The 21,848-nt window shown below is 36.2% G+C and overlaps 2 protein-coding genes across 2 annotated transcripts; both read left to right on the forward strand.

The window, feature by feature from the left end:
• The first annotated feature begins 1,514 nt into the window (after positions 1-1,514).
• Positions 1,515-6,856, forward strand: kcnk13b (potassium channel, subfamily K, member 13b). The gene is made up of 2 exons (XM_079887432.1): positions 1,515-2,019; positions 5,411-6,856. The coding sequence occupies exons 1-2, from the start codon at positions 1,680-1,682 to the stop codon at positions 6,307-6,309; spliced, it is 1,239 nt and encodes a 412-aa protein (XP_079743558.1). The 5' UTR covers positions 1,515-1,679; the 3' UTR covers positions 6,310-6,856.
• A 4,600-nt stretch (positions 6,857-11,456) lies between these two features.
• Positions 11,457-18,210, forward strand: psmc1b (proteasome 26S subunit, ATPase 1b). Its single transcript, XM_079888399.1, has 11 exons — positions 11,457-11,566; positions 12,846-12,899; positions 12,980-13,076; positions 13,160-13,284; positions 13,367-13,552; positions 14,081-14,209; positions 15,485-15,581; positions 15,694-15,883; positions 16,447-16,598; positions 17,636-17,790; positions 17,935-18,210. Exons 1-11 carry the CDS (start codon positions 11,564-11,566, stop codon positions 18,067-18,069), a joined length of 1,323 nt encoding a protein of 440 aa, XP_079744525.1. The 5' UTR covers positions 11,457-11,563; the 3' UTR covers positions 18,070-18,210.
• The last annotated feature ends 3,638 nt before the right edge of the window (positions 18,211-21,848 follow it).

The following is a 21,848-nucleotide window of genomic DNA, read 5'->3' on the forward strand; positions in this document are numbered from 1 at the left end:
TTGAGCTCTAAAAATAACGCAATGCATCAGACTTCAAAGCTCTGTGCAATGTCTAAACTAATCGATCAGACAGTTTAGGACCGAATCTATAAATACATTGTGTCTGTCTGTCTTAAATGCATAATGGATTTTCGTTTCCCTGTTCGAACAGTGACATTTACAGAAGTTGCCTCTGGACGTCCCAGAGTAAATGCTGAAAATTTCCCAACCAGATTCAAAAGGTCATACACTATTGATCACAATGAAGTATTCCCACCGCACAGTCTAATCTAATAACGTGCATAATGTTACACAGATAGTCGTGACAAGACTTTTGTGCATGCCAATGATGTGATGTTCATTCTTTTATCTGTATTAAATTATTCAAAAACACATTGAAAGTTTCAATATTACTTGAATACACACGTCTTCTTGTATGATATAACATGTTGCCGTTAGTTGTTTGTTTTGTATTCCTTTGTAGTTTTTCTTGTTGATTAGTTCCTGATTGTTCCCAGGTGTGTTTTATTTGTTTCTCATGTTCTTTGTCTGGTGTTGTCCTTCTATGGATGTTATGTGTGAATACTTGTTGTCAGTTTTGTTTGCCTTCCTTGCCGGTGTCTGGATTCATCAGTTTTGCCTGGATTTACTTTTATTATGTTTGTTTGAATAAATGTTTGCTGCATCTGGATCCTACTTTTGTTCCTCTGAAACAGCCACCATTACAAGGATCATGTGACACTGAAGACAGGAGTAATGGTGCTGAAAATACAGCTTTAAATCACATAAATTACATTTTAAAATATTCAAATAGAATATTTTACATTGTAATATTTCATAATATTACTGATTTTACTGTATTTTTGAGCAAATAAAAGCCTTGGTGAGCAGATGAGACTTCTTTCAAAATGTATCAAACTTTTGTCAGCCAAATCCATATCATGTGGTTTGGCTGACAAGCAGAAAGCAATTTTGTTATTATGTGACCAAATCAAAAATAGACCTCATGATTGTGTTTCAATGTCATTGAGTTAAAAAACAAAAATCAAACATACTTATGATACCTTTTTATGAAAATGCACATTTGAGTCAAATGGAGTAGCCCTAAAAATGTGATATTAATAACCCTAAAAAATCTACCTTGAAAAGTATGCCTGAAAATACTTTAAGTGATTAATGAAAGTAAAAAAATAATAAAATGGTTCCACCATATTTTCATAGTCATTAAATAAGCAGGCTATTTGTATAGACATGTTTTAAAAAATGAAACCAACATGAATGATATTTTCAACAACTTGGCATAGTCTATGTGTTTTAAATTAGATGTTTAAAAAGATTTCTCCTTTTTGTCATATCGCATATCGGGCACCCTCAGTGATAGTCATGAACCCGTGTGTGTGCGTGTGTGTGTGTGTGTGTGCGTGTGTGTGTGTGTGTGTGTGTGACCTCCTCTGACGCCACTGAGCGGATTCACGCGCGCTCTTGGAGAGGTTGGGGTCACACAGTCCATCACTGCGCTGGAGACAAAGCGCATCATGCTGGAAGATCGGTTCCGGCAGAAACTGGACATTTCGAGCAGAATAACGCTCGAAGATCCCAGAAACATTTGGACGCAGACCTCTGAACAGAAAAAAAATGCATGATCCATGATGAACTGGGATGTGGTGGTTCATCTGTTCCAATAATAGTGCTATAAAATAATGGCTTGCCGGGCTGGATGCTGCTGCAACAGCATCAGTACCCTAAATGAAGACAATGCGAGATTTCTAATGCTGGCTTTGTTAATCATCATCTACCTGTTATGTGGGGCAGCGGTGTTTTCAGCTCTGGAGCATCCGAAGGAGAAGCTCGCCAAGGAGAGATGGGCTCAGAGGATCGAGCAGTTCACGCACAAGTACAACCTGAGTCAAGACGACCTGAATAACTTCCTGAGGAACTATGAGGAGGCCAATGTGGCGGGAATCCGTGTGGACGCGACCAGACCGCGATGGGATTTTGCGGGAGCTTTTTATTTCGTCGGAACTGTGGTTTCAACTATCGGTGAGCTGCCAAGACAACCTTAGACTTGCATGATAGTAAGACAAAAATGTCAGACTATAATATATCAAAGTCCGTTTTAATCTATTTTTGTGATTTTAGCCAGCACAAGTACATTAAAGTAACATGTGCAACAGGTCCTTTTACCAATTGGTTCGCATACAGACAGCGACTAGATGGATTTTATCACGCAGTGGTTTATTTAACTATTTTAATCAGATTGAATGGTTTTTTAAACATCTAATTCTTGAGACATGCACTGTAAAAAAAAAAAAAAAAAAAAAAAAAAAATTCATAATTTGTTATCACAACCTTTTTTATTTTGTCAAATCAACTTAGATAGCCTAATTTATGTGGTTCTTCAGATAACATAATATTTTGAGTTTCTGTTGATGAAACCAATCTCCTTCATTGTAGTAATTTCAATGGACTTAAAATTCTAAGGCAACCAGTTTACTTACTTTTTTAAGTTAAACCAACAATTGCCATTTGTTTTTACAAAATTTGTTTTGCACTTTGGAATTAGAATCTGAGCTGCAGGTCACTGTGCAAACCAATCTATTTCAGATTTTCTTTATATATATATATATATATGACATTATTGCATTATCTAAAACAACCTGGCTTTACCTCGATACTAAAGTTCACACGCAGTATACTGCTTTCTGTCATCGCCACCTGCAGATATTTGTAAAATGAATAGGCTATTCAATTCAGACTTCTTCCCAAAGATCCTCTTTATATATGTATTTCATCTGCTTACAGTTAAACATCACACTCTGGTGAATTTTATAATCATAATTATGACAAAAAGTATAGATATAAAATACGTTTTCATAATTCTGATGATCTCATCCATGATGTTAACTAAATCGCACAAATTAAAAGACATTGTTTGCGATTTTTCGATCCTTTTTCTCATTTTCAGCAGGTCATATTACTAGCTGAAGCACCAGAAAAAGACAACTGCATTTAATACATGTGTGCAATGTGCAAAAAAGCAGTTATTTTGTCAAGACATTTGCCAACGATTTTCTGTCTGACTCTTGACAATTCAATAGATGGAGCTTGAAATCAGTTTGAATCAATCATCTTGTTCATTTATTCATTGAAGTGAATGCTAAGCTTGTCAACACTTCTAACACACACTTGACACATCTGATAGTGTAGAGCTATATTGAGAAAAAACACACATTTCTGTGAAGAAGCAAGAGATTAAACCTTTATGTGAAAATCTTTGAACATGATAAACAGATTAACCGCAAACAGAATTCCAATCCAATTTCGATTGGTACATAAACCTTTTTCAGCTTTGTAGCCTGCTTTGCCTATAGCACTTAAGAATAAGTGCAACATCAATGAAAACTTTTCAGTTCAGGAGAACTTTAAATTTAGTATCTCCATAAACCAAGTTCAATTAATTCTCAGCATGTGTCAGATTTGTCTTTGCAAAAGGGCTACTGAGAATATTAAATGCATCAGATCTTTTTTCTATGCAGTCTTACATCTGGCATTTCATGCACAAAAAAAAAAAGAAACAGGCAGAGCAGGGGAAGTTTATTTTAGCCTCATTAATATTTACTCTTATCCTCTACTGATGCTTGTATAGACAATTCATATCATGGATATGAACAGTGGACAGTTATCCAGGGCATAGTTGCATAATAGTGAGAGCATTTAGTCTTATTCATTACTAGTTTAATTCATGCACCTAATTTCAGGTTATCAATAGACACACAGTAGGAAAAGGTCTTCGTAAATGTGCCAGTGGGTGATACATCTCAGGATTTAATTGCAATGAAATCGGTAAGATGACCAATGCAAGAAAAAAAAAAAAAAAAACTAGAGGTAAGGCTGCCGTCACCAATGGCAACCTATTCCTAGTGTTTTGAGAAGAAGGGAAAGTGGGGTTGTCTGGATGCTGGAGGTGATTGGAGCCCGGGGTTCACATGGGATTTGGAGCACATGCGGCTCATTAAAGGACAATTACAGCTCAGTTTCTAATTAACCCACAGCAGTTGCATGTGCTAATCCATTGTAGTTCTGCAGTGGCTGGAGGGTTTTTATGAGTACAGTTTCTCAATATGTTTTGATGTCTTTAGATTATATCAGGTGACTTATATGGAATTACTTTGGCAAAACACAATCTACTTGTTCACACTGAATGGGGAATCTGTTTTTTTCTGATTTTTGAGACCAACTGCAAGTTACATGCGGCCAGATCTGATCGTTTCTGTTCAAACTTTCTAGCATTGTCCACATTGGTTGTGATGATAACAACGCAAACTTGTGTAGGCTCAACATGCGTGAGAATTTAACAATGGATCTTTAGACTTAATCATGCATCTAAATCACATTCGACACAGACAAAAGCATAAAAACAACAACGGATGGAATATAAAATGTTTTAATGTTGCAACACCTGATGGGTTATTCAATTCAATTCACATTTATTTGTATAGCGCTCTCCACAATACACCTCGTTTCAAAGCAGCTTTAAATTCATGTTTCTATACATTACATTACAATTGACATTATCAGAGGTGACTGTTCAAGAAAATACAAATCATACAGTTAGCTATAGCTAACATGTATAATTTTAGATAGAAACCATGATAAGCAATTATTAAGTTGTCATCAAAATATATAAAAAAATTGTGTATGTTGATTAAGAGTTGGCGTTATTATATTTACTTTAAATAAAATAAACATTAAATTAAATATAGATTTATACATTATTATATATATATAAACTTATTTTTTTATTTCCGCTGGTTGCTAAGATCACATTTATCATTTCCATAGCTTAACCTGATGCACTAAAATAAAAATGAATAAAAACTAATAAAAATGACAAAAACACACAACAAAATTACTAAAACTTTAAAATTAAAATCTAAAACTAAAAAATGAATTCAAAATATTATTAAAAACTATAATAGTATTTCAATCATAAAAAAGTACTGACCTGATGTACCAACTTGTCACACAATCAAAAAAACGATTTGAATTAAATAGGTGGATTTCCAGTGTTTTTTTTGTTGTTGGTTTTTTTACTGTTCAGACTTAAAAAGAAAGTAAACTAAACAAATGGAAGGTAGGTTGAGGAACCAGAACCAAATGTAACAAGCACACACACACACACACACACACACACACACACACACACACACACACACACATATATATATATATATATATATAACAATGTATAACTATAAAAGACATTTACAAATTATATTAAATGTGATATATTATTAAAAAAGATAGTATATTGAGTGGCACTATAAAGAACATTTTCTTGCAGCCTGTATTATACATTGCGCTTGCTGTGATAGCATTATAATGGGTATAAATCTAACATCCTCATTTTGTGTGTGTGTGTGTGGCGCAGGTTTTGGGATGACGACACCCGTCACTATTGCCGGAAAGATCTTCCTGATCTTTTATGGGCTTATTGGTTGCGCTGCCACCATTTTGTTCTTTAACCTCTTCCTGGAACGTGTCATCACCGTGATCGCCTTTGTTCTGAAGTTCTGCCACGAGTGCAGAGAACGCCGCAAAGCCGGTCCGGCCCAAAACTGCCACCGTCCCTCCGCCGGCAACAGAGAGCGGCGCACGGACAGCTTGGCCGGCTGGAAACCCTCGGTGTACTGCGTGATGCTCATCTTAGGAGTCGCCGCCATCTTGGTCTCCTGCTGCGCGTCCGCCATGTATTCTGCGGCCGAGGGTTGGGACTACCTGGACGCCCTATATTTCTGTTTCGTGGCTTTCAGCACCATTGGTTTTGGGGATATGGTGAGCAACCAGCGTGAGATGTACATGGCTCAGGCGGCCTACAGGGTGGGCAACTTCCTTTTCATTCTAACAGGAGTGTGTTGCATCTACTCGCTGTTCAACGTCATTTCCATCGTGATCAAGCAAGTTCTCAACTGGCTTCTGCGGAGGCTGGAGACTCCCTGCCGCTGCCCAGGCCGAGGGAACCGCCACACTCGGAGGAACGCGGTCGTCCCGGGCCACATGAGAACCCGACGGGAAACCTCCATCGAGACTGACGCGGTCAATGACAGCGAGGCGGATGGACGGCGGATGTCTGGAGAGATGATCTCCATGAAAGACTTTCTGGCCGCTAATAAAGTTAATCTGGCCATCATGCAGAAGCAGCTGTCAGAGATGGCTAACGGACATCCTCGCCAGTTAGGCAGCAGCTCGCGTCACAATGAGTTCTCCGGAGGGGTCGGAGCGCTGGGAATCATGAACAACCGGTTGGCAGAGACCAGTGTAGATAGATAAATCCACCATTTAGAGATGTGAAGTAACCAGAGGCACCCACAGCAAATTGTGATCACTTTTTCAACCCCCCGAAAGAAGCAGAGCAAATAATGTACCATAAAGGTGCGGTCACGTTACTGAAATGTTGTGGGCAAAAAAGGCTCAGTTGTCTACACTTAAAAACAAAGGTTCTTTATTGGCATTGATGGTTCCATAAAGAACTCCATGGAATCCACACAAGGTTCTTTCGATTATTAAAATGTTCTTCACACAAAGAAAAATGGTTCTTTTATAAACTGTTCTGGCATTGCTGCAGAAACCCCCTCTTGGAAATAGCATAGAGATGTATGAAGCACAGCTTACACAGAAGACACTTTTCAAACCATGCAGTTCTCTGTTGGTCAACATGGTGAATTCAACTGAATGCAATGCGAAATCTGTGTGGGAAAAACTATTTTGTGTGGATTCCTGTTAAAATGAGTAGATTTAGCCTCTGAAAATTCGCAGAACAACAGTAAATGTGACCACAACTTAACTCTTATCCTTTGGGTCTCATTCACTAATAATTGCGTACAAATGTTCTTTGGTACTAGGTTCTCATGCTAAATTTACGGTGGATTCGCAAAATGTGTGTATGCAGATTAAATGGGTCTTACAAAGGCCATATTATGCCCTTTTACAAAGTCCTGATTTTGTTTTTGGGGTCTACTAAAAAAGGTTTAAAAAAGGTTTTAAAAAGATCGTAGAATCATTGCCATTGCCACCATCTTATTTCACAGTGCTTTTGAGAAACACAGCCCTGTTTAGTTACGGTCTCTATGAAGCCCCTCCTCCCAAAAAGTGCAATGTGCTTTGATTGGTCGGCTGGAAAAGTATGTCGTGATTGGTCACCCTCTTTGAGCGTTTCAGAAACGAGTTTCAACACACTACTTTGTAACTTTGCAGACCTTTTCATGCTCAAACAGCAACATTACACAATAAAGAAAGTTGAAAATGAAAAAAGGATAATAGGTCCTCTTTTATGTTGATGAATATGGATAATTCGAAATTAGGTAATTAGGAAATTTGGTAATACACGCCCAAACATCTCCATATAAGGACGCATGACTTCATCTGCACGGCCATTCGTCACGCCCTGCAAATGCCCTAAACTAATGTTCGTTTGAGTAAAGCAAAGATTAAAGAATCTCAAAACCAGTTGAAAACAATAAAAACCTTAGGTCTTTAGACAGCACATTATTGGCTGTATCTTTATGCAGAACCTTTCACAGTTTGAGCTACAATCATATTTTTACACTGCACTATTTTAAAAATGCAATTTTGTTTACATTCACTATTCATATCATTGTACAAGTAAATATTTTAAGATATATATATATATATATATATATATATATATATATATATATATCTAATATAAGATATTTAAATATCTATGAATATATACACTACTGTTCATGGGTTAGTTTTTAAAAGAAAGTAATACTTTTATTTTGCAAGAACACAATAATTTAAAAGTGACAATAAAGAGCTTAAATATTTACATTGTTACAAAACATTTCTGTTTCAAATAAATGCTGTTCTTAATATTTTTATATTCAACTTTGATAATAATTAGAAATGTTTCTTGAGCATCAGATCATCATATTAGAATGAGTTCTGAAGGATCATGTGACTCTGAAGACTGGGGTAATGATGCTGAAAATTAAATTGTAATATGTTTCACAATATTACTGTTTTTGGGGTATTTCCGATCAAATCAATGCAGCCTTGGTGTATAAAAACTTTCTGAATGGTAGTCTAATCATCGGTTGTTTAGGAAGGTACTGTATATATATACATATTCATGTTTCTGAGATGAGGCCACCAGGAGGAAGTCTGTGGTTTTTGCATACGTGTGCTAAATCCGAAAGAGCAAACTTTTTGATCGATCATGATTTTTGAGTGAATATGATTGTACAGTTAGTGAATGAGACCCTTTGTGAACAAAATAATGTATTGCTGCTGATTTGGGACTTAAAGAAATTTGAGCCGCTGTGCTGTTCATCATCTTTCACACAAACTTCACTAATTGTAAACTTGTAGAGTGCATTCATTTGAAAACAAACCGGTGTACAATAGTTTTCCTGCATATTTCAGCACTGTCACAGTATGCTAATATATTCATTATGTCTAACTTTAAATGAGAAGTGTGACATGTATGCGTTGGTAGATCAATGGAGTATGTGGGAAATGAATCATTTGCTCTCATTGCATCAATTGTACTTAGAATCTGTTTCTATGGGAACTTTTCTACGAATAGAATAGACAGTCTATGAAATCTGCATGAATAATGTCTTAATTCATTAAGGCAAATACATCTTGAACTTTGTGTCTTCCCCATCACACAATCGCAAGTAGAAGCAAAGTCATATCATACTTGCTGTCATATTCTATTTGCTTCACAGATTTACTTGAAAGGACATAATAAACTCCAATCAAAAATGGTTTGTGTCACGTTAACCAAATAAATAAATAAATATTGTCCTCAGTGATGCCTTTGTTATTGTTTGTGAGTGTGTATGTGGCTGAAATACTCATATAGCTCATGGTTTTTATCATTTAGAGTAGCAGAACTCAGACATAAAGATGGAACGAAATGTGTTTAGATCACATTGCCGAAGCGATGATGTTAGGAGGTTGCTATGGAAACTATAACTCTTTATGTGCAAGAAGGATACCTCAAATCCACCAGACTTAGATGATAAACATAGCAGGAGTCCTGTTGTTCCATTGGTTGAGATGTTTTGGCCAGTGTTGTTCTGAACAGAGGAGCTTTACAGTAGCTCTGTGTGGAGGCTGTAAGTAGTCACGACTGCCTTTGTTTTCTGGCTCTCCGGCGCTGGATCTGAGAGGACCCCCTGCAAACCTGCCAAAACATGACAGAGAAGCAATCAGTGTGCTTCAGGAAATCAGGAAACAGTGTGGAATCGAAAAATGATGGTGGTTAAAATAGCCCATGACCTACATTTAGTAAATAAGATGACCTACAATCAGAGATGCATGTGACATCAAAGACACTGAAGTTCACAAACCTATGAAAGCAGACAGATCATAAATATATATATATATATACACATATATGCTGATTTGATGCTCAAGAAAAAATAATCGTATTATTATCAATGTTAAAATCAGTCGTGCTGCTTAAAGTCCTACTGAAGTGCTTTGAAAAGCACAGCTTTATTCAATGTGAAACAGGAAGACAGGGTGGGACATAAAGAACAGCTCCTCCCCTTTTTTTAAATAGCCAATAGCGTTTAGTTTATACCACAGCTCAACCAGGGGCCGGTTTAGGTTGCTAGCCAGGTATATTTTAGTTTAGTTTGCACCAACCCTGGATTTTAGGCACCATGAAAGTGGTTTGGCTTTTAGCAGTGTTCATCGCCATAGTAACTCCGCTCCACGGCTAACCTGGCCCGGGGCAGGTTATGTTCCAGGTAAGAGGTTGCAAACCGAACTTAGACCAATCAGCTGTGACTGTGAGCAAAGTGACACATATGTCTGATGCGATAAAGTCACTCTACCTGTTTCTACTCCAAATTAAAGGTCACTACATAGCAAATGATTTTTAAAGACAAAATCACCTGGCTTTTAGTAATGCTTATTTAGAATAATAATTTTGTATGATATAGATATTATTTATGTTATTATTACACCATTAATTGATCACACATGTACAATTTTAGTTTATCAATTATTATTACGCACAGTTTAAATGAATAAATATATAAAGGTAATATAAATACGCTTTAGAATCAATAGATAAAACTATAAAATGGAAAGCCTACATGTGAGTTTAAATGTTCAATTCTCTTTATACCTTTATCAACTAAACTAACTTCACAACTTTAACTTGCACTGATATAGCAAGACTTTTTTAGTTGTCCTCTTTCATAGACAGCTATTTTCTTCTTGCTGTAAGTTTGTTTAAATTCTTAATATTTTTCAATATTCTTTAATATTCTGCAGAGGAGAGAAGTGAATCGCGCAGAAATGAATGGCAGTTTAACTTTTTCTCAGAATGCGATTGGCTGTTCGTTAATGATGTCACACCTAAACTCAGGATCAAAGCCTGAGTTGACAGAGAAAGTTGATGATCAGCATCATGGTACCAACAAAGCCTGGTTGGATTGGTTTGGTTTTGTCAACTCAAAACTAATCCTGTAACCCTGAGTTTGTTCAACTACCATACAGGCCCCAGAGCTGCTGAGCTCGGTAAAGCCGCATTACAATCTCTAACCGGTTCGCATGGCATGATAGACTTCATTCACCTCACTGGAAAGCAAAGCATATTTACACTGTCTGAATCGTTCCCTATCCCCTATATAGTGCACCATGTGCCATTCACCATGTTGAAAATAGTAAATATGTGAACAAGCGATTCGATTTCAGCCGCAGCTACAATGAAGGGGGCGGGACGCTTCAGATAGAGGTGGTTGAAGTGACAGACTGTAAGTTTTGAACGCTTTGTGGCTTATATCTTCTAAATGGGAATTTTGTCACTGTTTTGGAGCACATTAGCTTTTAGATAACAGTAAGGCTAACATATTCTAAAAGCCAAAAAACTTCTATTTTGATTTCATGGGGACTTGAAAAAGAAAGAAAGCTATTATTATTATATTTTTTAATCAGCAAGGGTGATTTATATTGATCAAAAGTGACAGTAAATACAGTAATGTTACAAAATATTTCTATTTGAAATGAATGCTGGTTTTCACCAAAAAAAAAAAAAAAAAAAAAAAAAAATAGGAACGCAAAAACGCTTTTCAACATTGATAATAGGCTATCATGAATAAGGATCATTCAGTTTTTATGTTAAACTATAATAATACTTCACAATATTACTGTTTTAATATATTTTTTATCAAATAAATACATCCTTGGTGAACATAAGAGACTTCTTTCAAACAAACAAACAAAAAAATCTTTGATTATTCCAAACGTTTGACCGGTAGGCTAGTCTACCTCCCATGCTTGACTCTCCTCATGCTGCACAACATTATGACAAAAGCAGTTGAGGTCGAGGTCGAGGTCGGACGTTACAGCTAATATGAGCCCCATATAATAGGGGTAATGGTATTTATAAAACGGTTTGGCAATGATAAATTAGAGCTCTCTTCCTAAACGCCAGACTCCAGTCGTGAATGAACAAACGCGTTTCAGTCTTACACATCCTTTGTCCTATCAGTCTATCCGTAGTGACGTTTATTGTGAGCGTCAAGCGGTGGTGAAAATGGTGAGTGAGCCAGCAGTTTATTTAGCGATTCATTGTTTAAATCGTTTCCTTCTCCCGTCAGTAATTCTGTTATTTTCAAATACAGTGTGTGAAAGCTGTGTATACGGGCGCGTGAACGGTAACTTATCTCGTCGTAACTCTCTGCTAAATACCTCTTTATACATCGATGGATTAACAACACAACAATCATCCTCTGAAGAAACATTAATTGCTATTAAAAACGTTACAGTCACTCTACTCATCCGCATACAACCTAAAACCTGTCAAAACGTTCATGCAATTTAAAGTTTCTCGATATTTCATATATTTATTGTGTATTTTTGCGTGTTCATTCCTGCAATCTGGTCGAAAACAATCAGTTCACCATTACAGATGTATTAAACACACGCATTAAAATCAGAGTAGGGTATTCAACCAATAATTGTATTCTTCCATTACATAAAGTGCTCAGTGAAAGAGTCATTTTGGACATTATTTTGTTTTTCATAATATAGGACATCTAATCTAGTGTTTTGCATATGTGAGTCCTATTCCTTTTAAAATATAGGTAACGTTACAGTACAGTAGCCATAAGTCACACAATGTCACAAACGGACGATTCTAGAATTAATGCTAGAATTAAGTTATCGAATCAAATCAATTTTATTGGACATAAAGTCAGATCCTCTCAAGTTTACACATTATTATTATTAATATTTGTTATTATTATTATTAATACATTAAATTAAACGAACTTAAGCAAAATGCTCAAAAAATACATAGGGCCTACAATCAAAATGTAACTGAAATCTTTTATTATATTTCATTATATAAAAACATACAGTTCTTGACATTTCTCTAATCTAAGTTTAATAATATACTTATATCGACAGCGACACTCCCAGTTTTAATGTATTTATAATATATTTATTTATAAGTGTATAGCCAAGCATCTTTCTTTATACAATGATTACGATTTTAAAAATGTTTTTGAAAAGATGTCTCAATATGCACACCACAGGCTGCATTAATTTGATTTCTAAAGCAAGGATCATGTGACACTGAAGACTGGAGTAATGATGCTGAAAATCAGCTTTGATCACAGGAATAAATTACACTTTATAATATATTCAAATAAAAAGCAGTTCTTTTAAATTGTAATAATATTTCACAATATTACTGATGTTACTGTATTTTTGATCACATACATTCAGTCTTCTTTCAAAAACATTAATAAATGTTCCTGAGCGGTAGTGTACTACTGTATATGAACATTAGACATGAATCTTTCTCAACACAGGGCCAGAGTCAGAGCGGAGGACACGGACCAGGAGGTGGGAAGAAAGATGATAAGGTGACAAGAATAACATGAATATGTTAAAACCGCATCATCCAAGTGTTTATCCTTATTAAATGACTTTATCATCATAACAGGACAAGAAGAAGAAATATGAGCCGCCCATTCCATCTAGAGTGGGCAAGAGGAAGAGGAAGTCCAAGGGTCCTGATGCTGCCAGCAAACTGCCTTTAGGTACAGGACGTGACCTTTGCTGTTGAACTCAGGCGTATCTTGTGGTTGATTTTCGGCTAATGTTCGGTTGTCTCTCCGTGTAGTCACCCCACACACACAGTGCAGACTGAAGCTCCTGAAGCAGGAGAGAATTAAAGATTACCTGCTGATGGAAGAGGAGTTCATCAGAAACCAGGAGCAGATGAAACCTCTAGAGGAGAAACAGGAGGTGCACCATCCTTCTTCTCTTTCACTCTCTCGCTCTCTCTTTTGTTGGTCTGTACTGATGTTTCCGTTTTCTCTCTTCTTAGGAGGAGAGGTCAAAGGTCGATGACCTCAGGGGGACCCCTATGTCTGTGGGGACCCTGGAGGAGATCATCGATGACAATCATGCCATTGTCTCCACGTCTGTGGGCTCGGAGCATTATGTCAGCATTCTCTCGTTTGTTGACAAAGATCTGCTGGAGCCCGGCTGTTCCGTCTTACTCAATCACAAGGTAAAATATCCACCAGAACAATCAGCCTTGAATAGAATTAAATCGGATGAATCTTTCAAACTTTATTATTGACAATTATAATAAACAACTATTCCGAAGTAGTATAGTTTAAACTGGAAAGCAAGTATTTTTGTCAAATTTTCCATAAAAAAATCGATTAATACCTGAAACTAAATACATTTACTTGAGAAGCAACACTTCTTATGATATTAAGACTTGTTTTTAGAGAATGTATCTTTAATAAGAGTACATTTTGTCCAACTTTTTTTTTTTTTTTTTTTACAAACAAGTTTAAAAACACGAAAACATCTTCCAGTGCAGTAAGACAAAATATATTTATATTCAAGCTGCAATCTATGAAAACATTTATGGGGCTTCATTTAAATGTATTTTGTTTTATGGATTTTTGGAAAACAAATAAAAATCAAATATTTTTTTGTAGTTGCAACTGTTTGTATGCTTTCCTGTATCTAATTCTGGATGCTGAACATTGGTAGATTGACCTAATAAATGTGATGTTGTTTATAGGTCCATGCTGTCATCGGGGTGCTGATGGACGACACAGACCCTCTTGTTACAGTCATGAAGGTGGAGAAGGCTCCGCAAGAGACATACGCGGACATCGGTGGACTGGACGCCCAGATACAAGAAATTAAGGCAAGATAAAGACATCTTTATTGGATTGAAAGACCAGATGTGTTTACTAGTCTGAAATCACCATACAAACCTGTATTAAAGGGACACTGTTTAACTTTTGGCCCTCTAGTGGTTAGCTCTAGCCTTCGGCTCTGCATGGCTGTGCGGATGAATATGACCCTTCACAATAGATAATGCTTTACAGTGAATTCTGTTAGAGCTACATATGGCAATTTATCTGTTCAATAAAATACCTTTCTCACCTGTTGAGCAATAAAAACGCAATTTCTGCATCGGTTTTACAACATTTAAAATCCTTCAGCTCTTGCTAGGCATGTGACGGTATCGAATTTTAATGAAGCTTTTATCATAGATAGGTGACAGTGGCAAGGAAAAACAAAAACAAAAAAATCTTAAAACAAAAGAAACAATATTTAGTGTGAAAACTGCTATTAAAATACATTTGAATTGTGTTGAAAATGTTGTCTCAGGGTTTATACACTAGCACATTAAATTGATCAAAAGTTACAGTAAAGACATTTATAATGTAATTAAACATTTCTATTTTAAATAAATCTTTTTTATCATTAAATAATTTGATGATACAACATTAATTATAACAAGAAATGTTTCTTGAGCATCGCATCAGCATATTAGAATGATTTCTGAAGGATCATGTGACACTGAAGACTGGAGTAATGATGCTGAAATTCAGTTTTGCATCAAAGTAATAAATTACTACTTAAAATAGTTTCAAAAGGAAAACAGTTTTAAAGTTTTACAATATTTCCCAATATTAATTTACTGTGTTATTTATCAAATCCTCTTTCTTTTCCTCTATCAAAAACATAAAAAAAACCTTACTGAACCCAAACTTTTTGAACAATAGTATGTGACATTTTTCTTAATGCAAAAACAATGCAAAAAGTCAATATTATATATAATATAATAATCCATAATTTTTTCATTTCTTTTGATTTTAGTTCAATGATAATATAGAAGCTGATTATTCGATTTTGTGTTTTTTAAATCTAGTGCATAGTATTTTTGAGTGTCTTTATACATGGAAATATATAGCTGCCTTTATATTTTAGGAAGGTTTTCCGTCAAAAGGGCATAATCTGCTGGTCCTTGGCATCAAACAACTCTGTTCTAAGAGATCTCTGTATATAGGTGGAATTTTACATATTAAAACATTTTACATTATAATAGTTCAAAAAGAAACTGCAGGTACTTGGTGATGTTTAATCAGATAAAAATGATTCTATGCTGCTTAACACATGTTTTGGCCTGCAGGAGTCCGTGGAGCTGCCGCTGACCCATCCAGAGTATTATGAGGAAATGGGGATAAAGCCTCCCAAAGGGGTCATTCTCTACGGCGCCCCTGGTACAGGTGAGTCCAACACCACTGTTTGTTTACAGAATTCACAGAAAGAAATACGTTATCATGGGCATGTGGAGACGTCACAAATCTTGATCTGTCATATAATTCCTCTGGATGTCAGGTAAAACCCTCCTCGCCAAAGCGGTGGCCAATCAGACGTCTGCAACGTTTTTGCGCGTTGTTGGTTCAGAGCTGATTCAGAAGTATCTCGGCGACGGCCCTAAATTAGTGCGCGAGCTCTTCAGGGTGGCCGAGGAACACGCACCTTCCATCGTCTTCATCGATGAGATTGACGCCATTGGAACTAAGAGGTAGAGCAATATTATGAAATAATCCAAACATGCTCATATCCATTGCAATGCATACACCTTTTTGGTCTTTATTAAAGTGCCCCTATAATGCTGTTTTAAAGGTTCCTAATGTTGTTTTGGAGGTCTCTTACAAAAGGTTTATATGCATCCAAGGACAAAAAACACTTTACTTTTGTTACAATATATTTGCAACATCAAATCTTTTCTCACTGTGTCTGAAATGGTTCAATAAAGGATTCAGTCTCTCTAAACCCCTCCTTTTCTGAGAGCCACCTCTGCTCTGATTGGTCAAATGGTCCAGTCTGTTGTGATTGGTCTACTCTGCTCTGGTTGGTCAGATGGCTGATTGGTCTGTTGTAAAAGACTGGAATCCCTGACAAAGCGTTTCAGGCTGGAGATGACAAGTCCATTTATCATGCGCTTTGATCTTTGAAACTTTGCAGACCTTTTACACATACAAACAGCTATATTACACACTACATTAAATGTAATATCTGGAAGAGCATAATATTGGTATTTTAAAAGATACTGTGTCATGGTGTACCCTGAATACCTCTTTGCAGATACGACTCAAACTCAGGAGGTGAACGTGAAATTCAGAGAACCATGTTGGAACTGCTCAACCAGCTGGATGGCTTTGATTCACGTGGAGATGTGAAGGTCATTATGGCTACCAACAGAATAGAAACCCTTGACCCTGCTCTTATTAGACCAGGTAAGATGCTTCTGCAAACTGATATGATATTCTAAGTCTATGTGAACTTTAGATGCACCTTCAAGCAGGGGTGTGAAGTAACAAATTACAAATACTTACGTTACTGTTAATCATGGCTGCTGTGGAAGAACATCCTTCAAGCACCAATTCAATCGAGATATCAGCATCTTCCTCTATTTTGAAGAAACATGTTAAGGTAAATTTCGGATTTTGGCTTACTAAATGTACAGGGCCTGAAATTTGGTGCGAGGTTGTGGGTATCAATTTTAATACAATGTTTCAATATGAATAACTCCAGCAAGTGGCACGTTCATAAGGCTGGGAATTCTCACTCCCATTTATTTATGTGCATATAGAGAGTCTCTCCCTCGCGCGTTCACTCTTTATGGGTGTAGTATAAGCGCAATGCACGCTTTTGGGGACTGTAACGAACTTAAAGGCTTAGGGAAAAAGACCGGTGTGGCACACTCGCTCTGTTCCCACGGCTCTCAGCCCCGCAATGCTTGCAACAGGGACATTCTAAAGCGCTTAATGTGGAAAACCAGCTTACCATGGCTTGATGTACTGAAATTGATGACCCATGGTGTTATACTGCATCTCTGTCAGCGCGTGATTTGATAAAACGACAGATCATTAATAAAGTAAATGTAAATGTATCTGTGTAAAAGGTAGGGATGATGAATTACAGTATGTACACTGTTTTCTACATTTTTAAATCGCAGTGTACAGTGTTTATTAGGTGTAGAATCCGCAGCTCAGTACTCACTACTCGTGAGTACTTTTGCCTCAATAAACTCCTAATTACTGTTTGTTAATAGTTAGTAAGATAGTTGTTAAGTTTAGATATTGAGGATTAAGGGATGTAGAATATGGTCATGCAGAATAAGGCAATGCTTTATAAGTACTAATAAACAGCTAATATCCTCGTAATATGCATGCTAATAAGCGACTAGTTAATAGTGAGAATTGGACCCTAAACTAAAGTGTTACTGTACTTTTAAATGCACTACTCAAGACTTGTCTGTCTTCCTCTCCAGGTCGTATCGACCGTAAGATTGAGTTCCCGTTACCAGATGAGAAAACCAAAAGAAGGATCTTCCAGATTCACACCAGCAGAATGACTGTTGCCATTGATGTGAACCTGGACGACCTCATCCTGGCTAAAGACGACCTTTCAGGAGCCGATATTAAGGTATGTTGATGTGCTTGTCAGGGGTTTGGTTCATTTTAAAGTGTTGCAGAAAGCTCTGCTGCCCTCTTGTGTTGTTTTTTCATATTTTCAGGATGCAGATGACTTGTTCATTATATCTCATCTCTTGATTCCCTGTCTCTTCAGGCCATCTGTACAGAAGCAGGGCTCATGGCCCTCAGAGAACGCAGGATGAAGGTCACCAACGAGGACTTCAAGAAGTCTAAAGAAAATGTTTTGTATAAGAAGCAGGAGGGCACCCCCGAAGGCCTCTATCTCTAATCTTCCTCCAGTTTTCATTTCTATGTGAATATGTGAGTGTGACGCTCCATCTCGCACACATTTGGCTATAATATACGCACGTTTTTGTCTGACGGTTTGTTTTTCGTTCATGTGATCAGAAAATAAATGCTAGAGCTTTGACTGGTTTGTTTCTTTTTCCTTAGCCCACATAAGGTGATTATGGGATATGTGCTTCTGCTCACCAAGGCTGCATTTGTTTAAAAAAAAAAAGTCAGAATTTACAATAACTGTTTTCTATGTGAATATATTGTAAAATGTAATTATTTCTGTGATGTCAAAGCTGAATTTTCAGCATCATTACTCAGTCTTCAGTGTCACATGATCCTTCAGAAATCAATCTAATATGATAATTTGATGCTCAGATATTATGAATTATTATTGGTTCTCAATTATTAATAATGGCTAGTATTGTTATTAATAATGTTGAAAGCCATTTTTGCTTAATATTTTTATACTTTTGCTTAAATGTTTACATTTCTTCAGGATTCTTTGATGAATTGAAAATTTAAAAAAAAACAGCATTCATTTGACATAGAAATCTTCTCTAACATTAGAAATGACACTTTACCAGATCAATTTATTGCATCCTTTTTGAATAAAAGTAAAACATATATTTTTATTTTACTTACTTACCCCAAACTTTTAAATGGTAGTGTATCAGGTTTCAAAAAAATAAAAATAATTAAGCTGCACAGCTGTTTTCAACATTGATCATAATAATAAATGTTTCTTGAGCATCAAATCAACATATTAAAATTATTTCTAGGGGATCATGTGACACTGAAGACTAATAATGATGCTGAAAATTCAGCATTGATCACAGGAATAAATTACATTTTACAATAAATTAAAACCGTTATTATAAATTGCAATAATATGTCACAATATTACTGTTTTTTAAGTATCAGGTAAACCCTATGGCATGGGCACAAAATGTCCCCACAAAGATGGCAATATCTGAAGTCCTTGTGGGGACATTTTTTGTCCCCATTAGGGAAATGGCTTGTAAATCACACAGTGATGCAGAACGTTTTCTGTGATGGGTAGGTTTAGTATAAGGGGATAGAGTACACAGTTTGTACAGTATACAAAACATCATGGTTATGGAAAATCCCCATAAAACATGAAAACCTGTGTGTGTGTACATTTCTGTATGAATTTCAGATCTTTTCCTTTCCAGAAAAGAAACTGTCAATCTAGTTTTCTATTCATTTGAATGTTCTTAGATATCAATTTCAAGGAATTTTACTGAAAATCTGTTCTCCTGAACTTCATTATTTTAATCAGAAAGTCATAGTAAAAGGCAGCGCCTGCAGAGAAAGCATATCCTCAGAGAGAGGAACGATTAATTTCCCTTCCGCAGAGGTTCTGCTAATTATTAGACGAAAGGACCAGCGTCTTTTCTCCTGCTTGACTCTGCAGAGACTGCCATAATTAATGCAGCGTTTTTAGATTGTTCTCGTCTCAATCTCAGTTCTCCGTTCCCCTTAATTATTTAAAACAACCTCATCACTTACTGGGTGTGCTGCAGCTCTTATTTGTGCACGTTATCTCTAAATACATTATTATTAAATATTATGGCAGACATTCACCTTATTAGGAGTGCTACTGTATATAAAATGTTTTAAATCCTCTAGGAAGAAAGTTTGCCTCTTTTCAGGCCTATCTTGAAGACGTCATTCATACTGACCTCTGCAAAGCAGGATGAAGAGTGTGATGAAAATGCTTCCCTTGATGTAAAGGAGCGACTAATGAAAGTGCCCAGTCAGCAGAAAGCAGTCAGTCTGCGGGCCTTCACGGGATCAGTGCTGCATTCTCCTTAAATCATTCGCTGTCTGCACATCAATGCACATTCAGCAGTCAGAGACTAGCTCGCGTGAACCGAAAGCTGGATGCAGACCCCTTGGATGTGTGTGTCACGGAGGCAAAGCTTCTACAACTCGGTGTACAGTTCAGGAACCCGGTTCAGATGTGATACTCCACACTAAGGACACTAGGTGTCGTGTTTGCCCGTTTTAATAGAACATACTCTTCTTGGCAAGAGGTAACACAAGGCCACATGTATATACTTTATATACTTACCAAAATCATGACAACTCATAATTTTTATATTTAGAATATTTGATGTAATGTGTCCACAAGCATCCCATGTCAGACATGGCAGCCACATCAGTAGCAGAAAGACTGTGTTGTGCATGCAGATATGTTGACCCAGACAGGGCACAATATATGAGAGAGATATGAAAAATATAAAACTGAAGGCAATATCTCCCTTTAAACCTGTTACAGTCTTCAATCTTCACACTATTCTCAACCTTGTCACATTAATATTATAATATGGAAGACAATTAAAAAATAAAGGCATTTCTTGCTGATTACCAGCTGACATGTTAAGGACTAACACAATAAAACTGTGGTTTTAGTTAGGCCCTAAACATCTAAATTGAAAACATATATATATATGAAGAGACCAGATACACAATAGCTCACAAATAATACACAATAACCATGAAAATGTGCAAATGTCTTTAGTGCCTGGGGTGGAAAATATGATTTTGTGGAGGTTTGATATTTACCTAATGATGTGGGGTATTTAGAAAATTAATCATATGTAGTAAAAAAAATAAAAAAATTCCAAGTTGAAATATTACCGATTCCCAGGACAGGAATGACCCATATATTAGGATGTGGTTAATGTGTGTTATATAACTAGATAACATAACTACCTATAGAACAGTGTGTGCGCTTTTTGCTGCTAAATATTTAGTGAAAACTGTGACACATTTTCTTCAGGATTCTTTGATAAACTGAAAGTTAAAAAGAACAGCATTTATTGAAATTTTCTAACATTTTAAATTAAACTGCCCCTTTTGATAAATGTATTGTGTCCTTGCTGAATAAAAACATTTTGTTTTACTAATCAATGATATATAGGCTATACAAGATTAAGTAATACATGTAGGCCTGATTTTCAGTTCTAGTGAGGTAGAAAATACTATTTAAATATTATGGTTAAATACAGTGCACAGGTTTCTGCACTATATGCATTATAATTTACGTTTTTAATTTAAAAAAATGTAATGTAATTTTGCATTTACATCTACAAAACTGGTTCTACATGTGATTCGCTCGTGGGTTGTAGGCTACATTAGCCAATAGAAAGTGTTGAACATTCAATGTGAGTAAAACCTGATGCACTTCCTTTTTTTCTTTCTCTTTTTAAAGAGAATATACTGAAATGTGGTGCAATAAAAGTAAACGTAGCCAAATACTAATATAATCTCCTTCAATAATAGTAATTAAAAAAAATGCTAAGAAGTTTTGGATGGGTCTTCTATTATACACCGTTGCCTGGTGCATTGCAGGTCCAGGGCGGCCAATAATGCCCCCCTTAACATTGTGTATAATATTGCAGGTCCGCGTCAACCAATCAGGTGCTCCGTAACAAACCGACACCGTAAATACTAGAGCGGAGGGAAATTCACGCTGTCCTTCCGCCTGGAGAAACTAGTGCCACACATGACTTGAGCCTGTCCTTCATAAAAGCAAGAAATTAGCGTTTATTTAATAATTATCTAATAATGGCATTCAGTTTAATAAGATTCTCCAAACAACAGAATCTTCTATTCTATTACATACACATAGCATGAATTAACTTTGATGCTACAGCTGTGTGTTCTTAACCTAGTTCTGCAGACTTTCCTGGGAAATTAATTCATCCCTTACAATGATTGGAACAAAATAAGCAATTTTAGTCA

The sequence above is a fragment of the Squalius cephalus genome (genome assembly GCF_949319135.1).
Source record: "Squalius cephalus genome assembly, chromosome: 12".
Classification (NCBI taxonomy): Eukaryota; Metazoa; Chordata; class Actinopteri; order Cypriniformes; family Leuciscidae; genus Squalius; species Squalius cephalus.

What these genes read in the sequence shown, in the direction of transcription:
- psmc1b (XM_079888399.1), top strand. An exon ending in CCGTCTTACTCAATCACAAG is followed by an intron (nt 13,553 to 14,080) that starts GTAAAATATCCA and finishes TGTTGTTTATAG; the next exon opens with GTCCATGCTGTCATCGGGGT. An exon ending in CCCAGATACAAGAAATTAAG is followed by an intron (nt 14,210 to 15,484) that starts GCAAGATAAAGA and finishes TTTGGCCTGCAG; the next exon opens with GAGTCCGTGGAGCTGCCGCT.
- kcnk13b (XM_079887432.1), top strand. Translation starts at nt 1,680, where the DNA reads ATGGCTTGCCGGGCTGGATGCTGCTGCAACAGCATCAGTACCCTAAAT. An exon ending in AACTGTGGTTTCAACTATCG is followed by an intron (nt 2,020 to 5,410) that starts GTGAGCTGCCAA and finishes TGTGTGGCGCAG; the next exon opens with GTTTTGGGATGACGACACCC.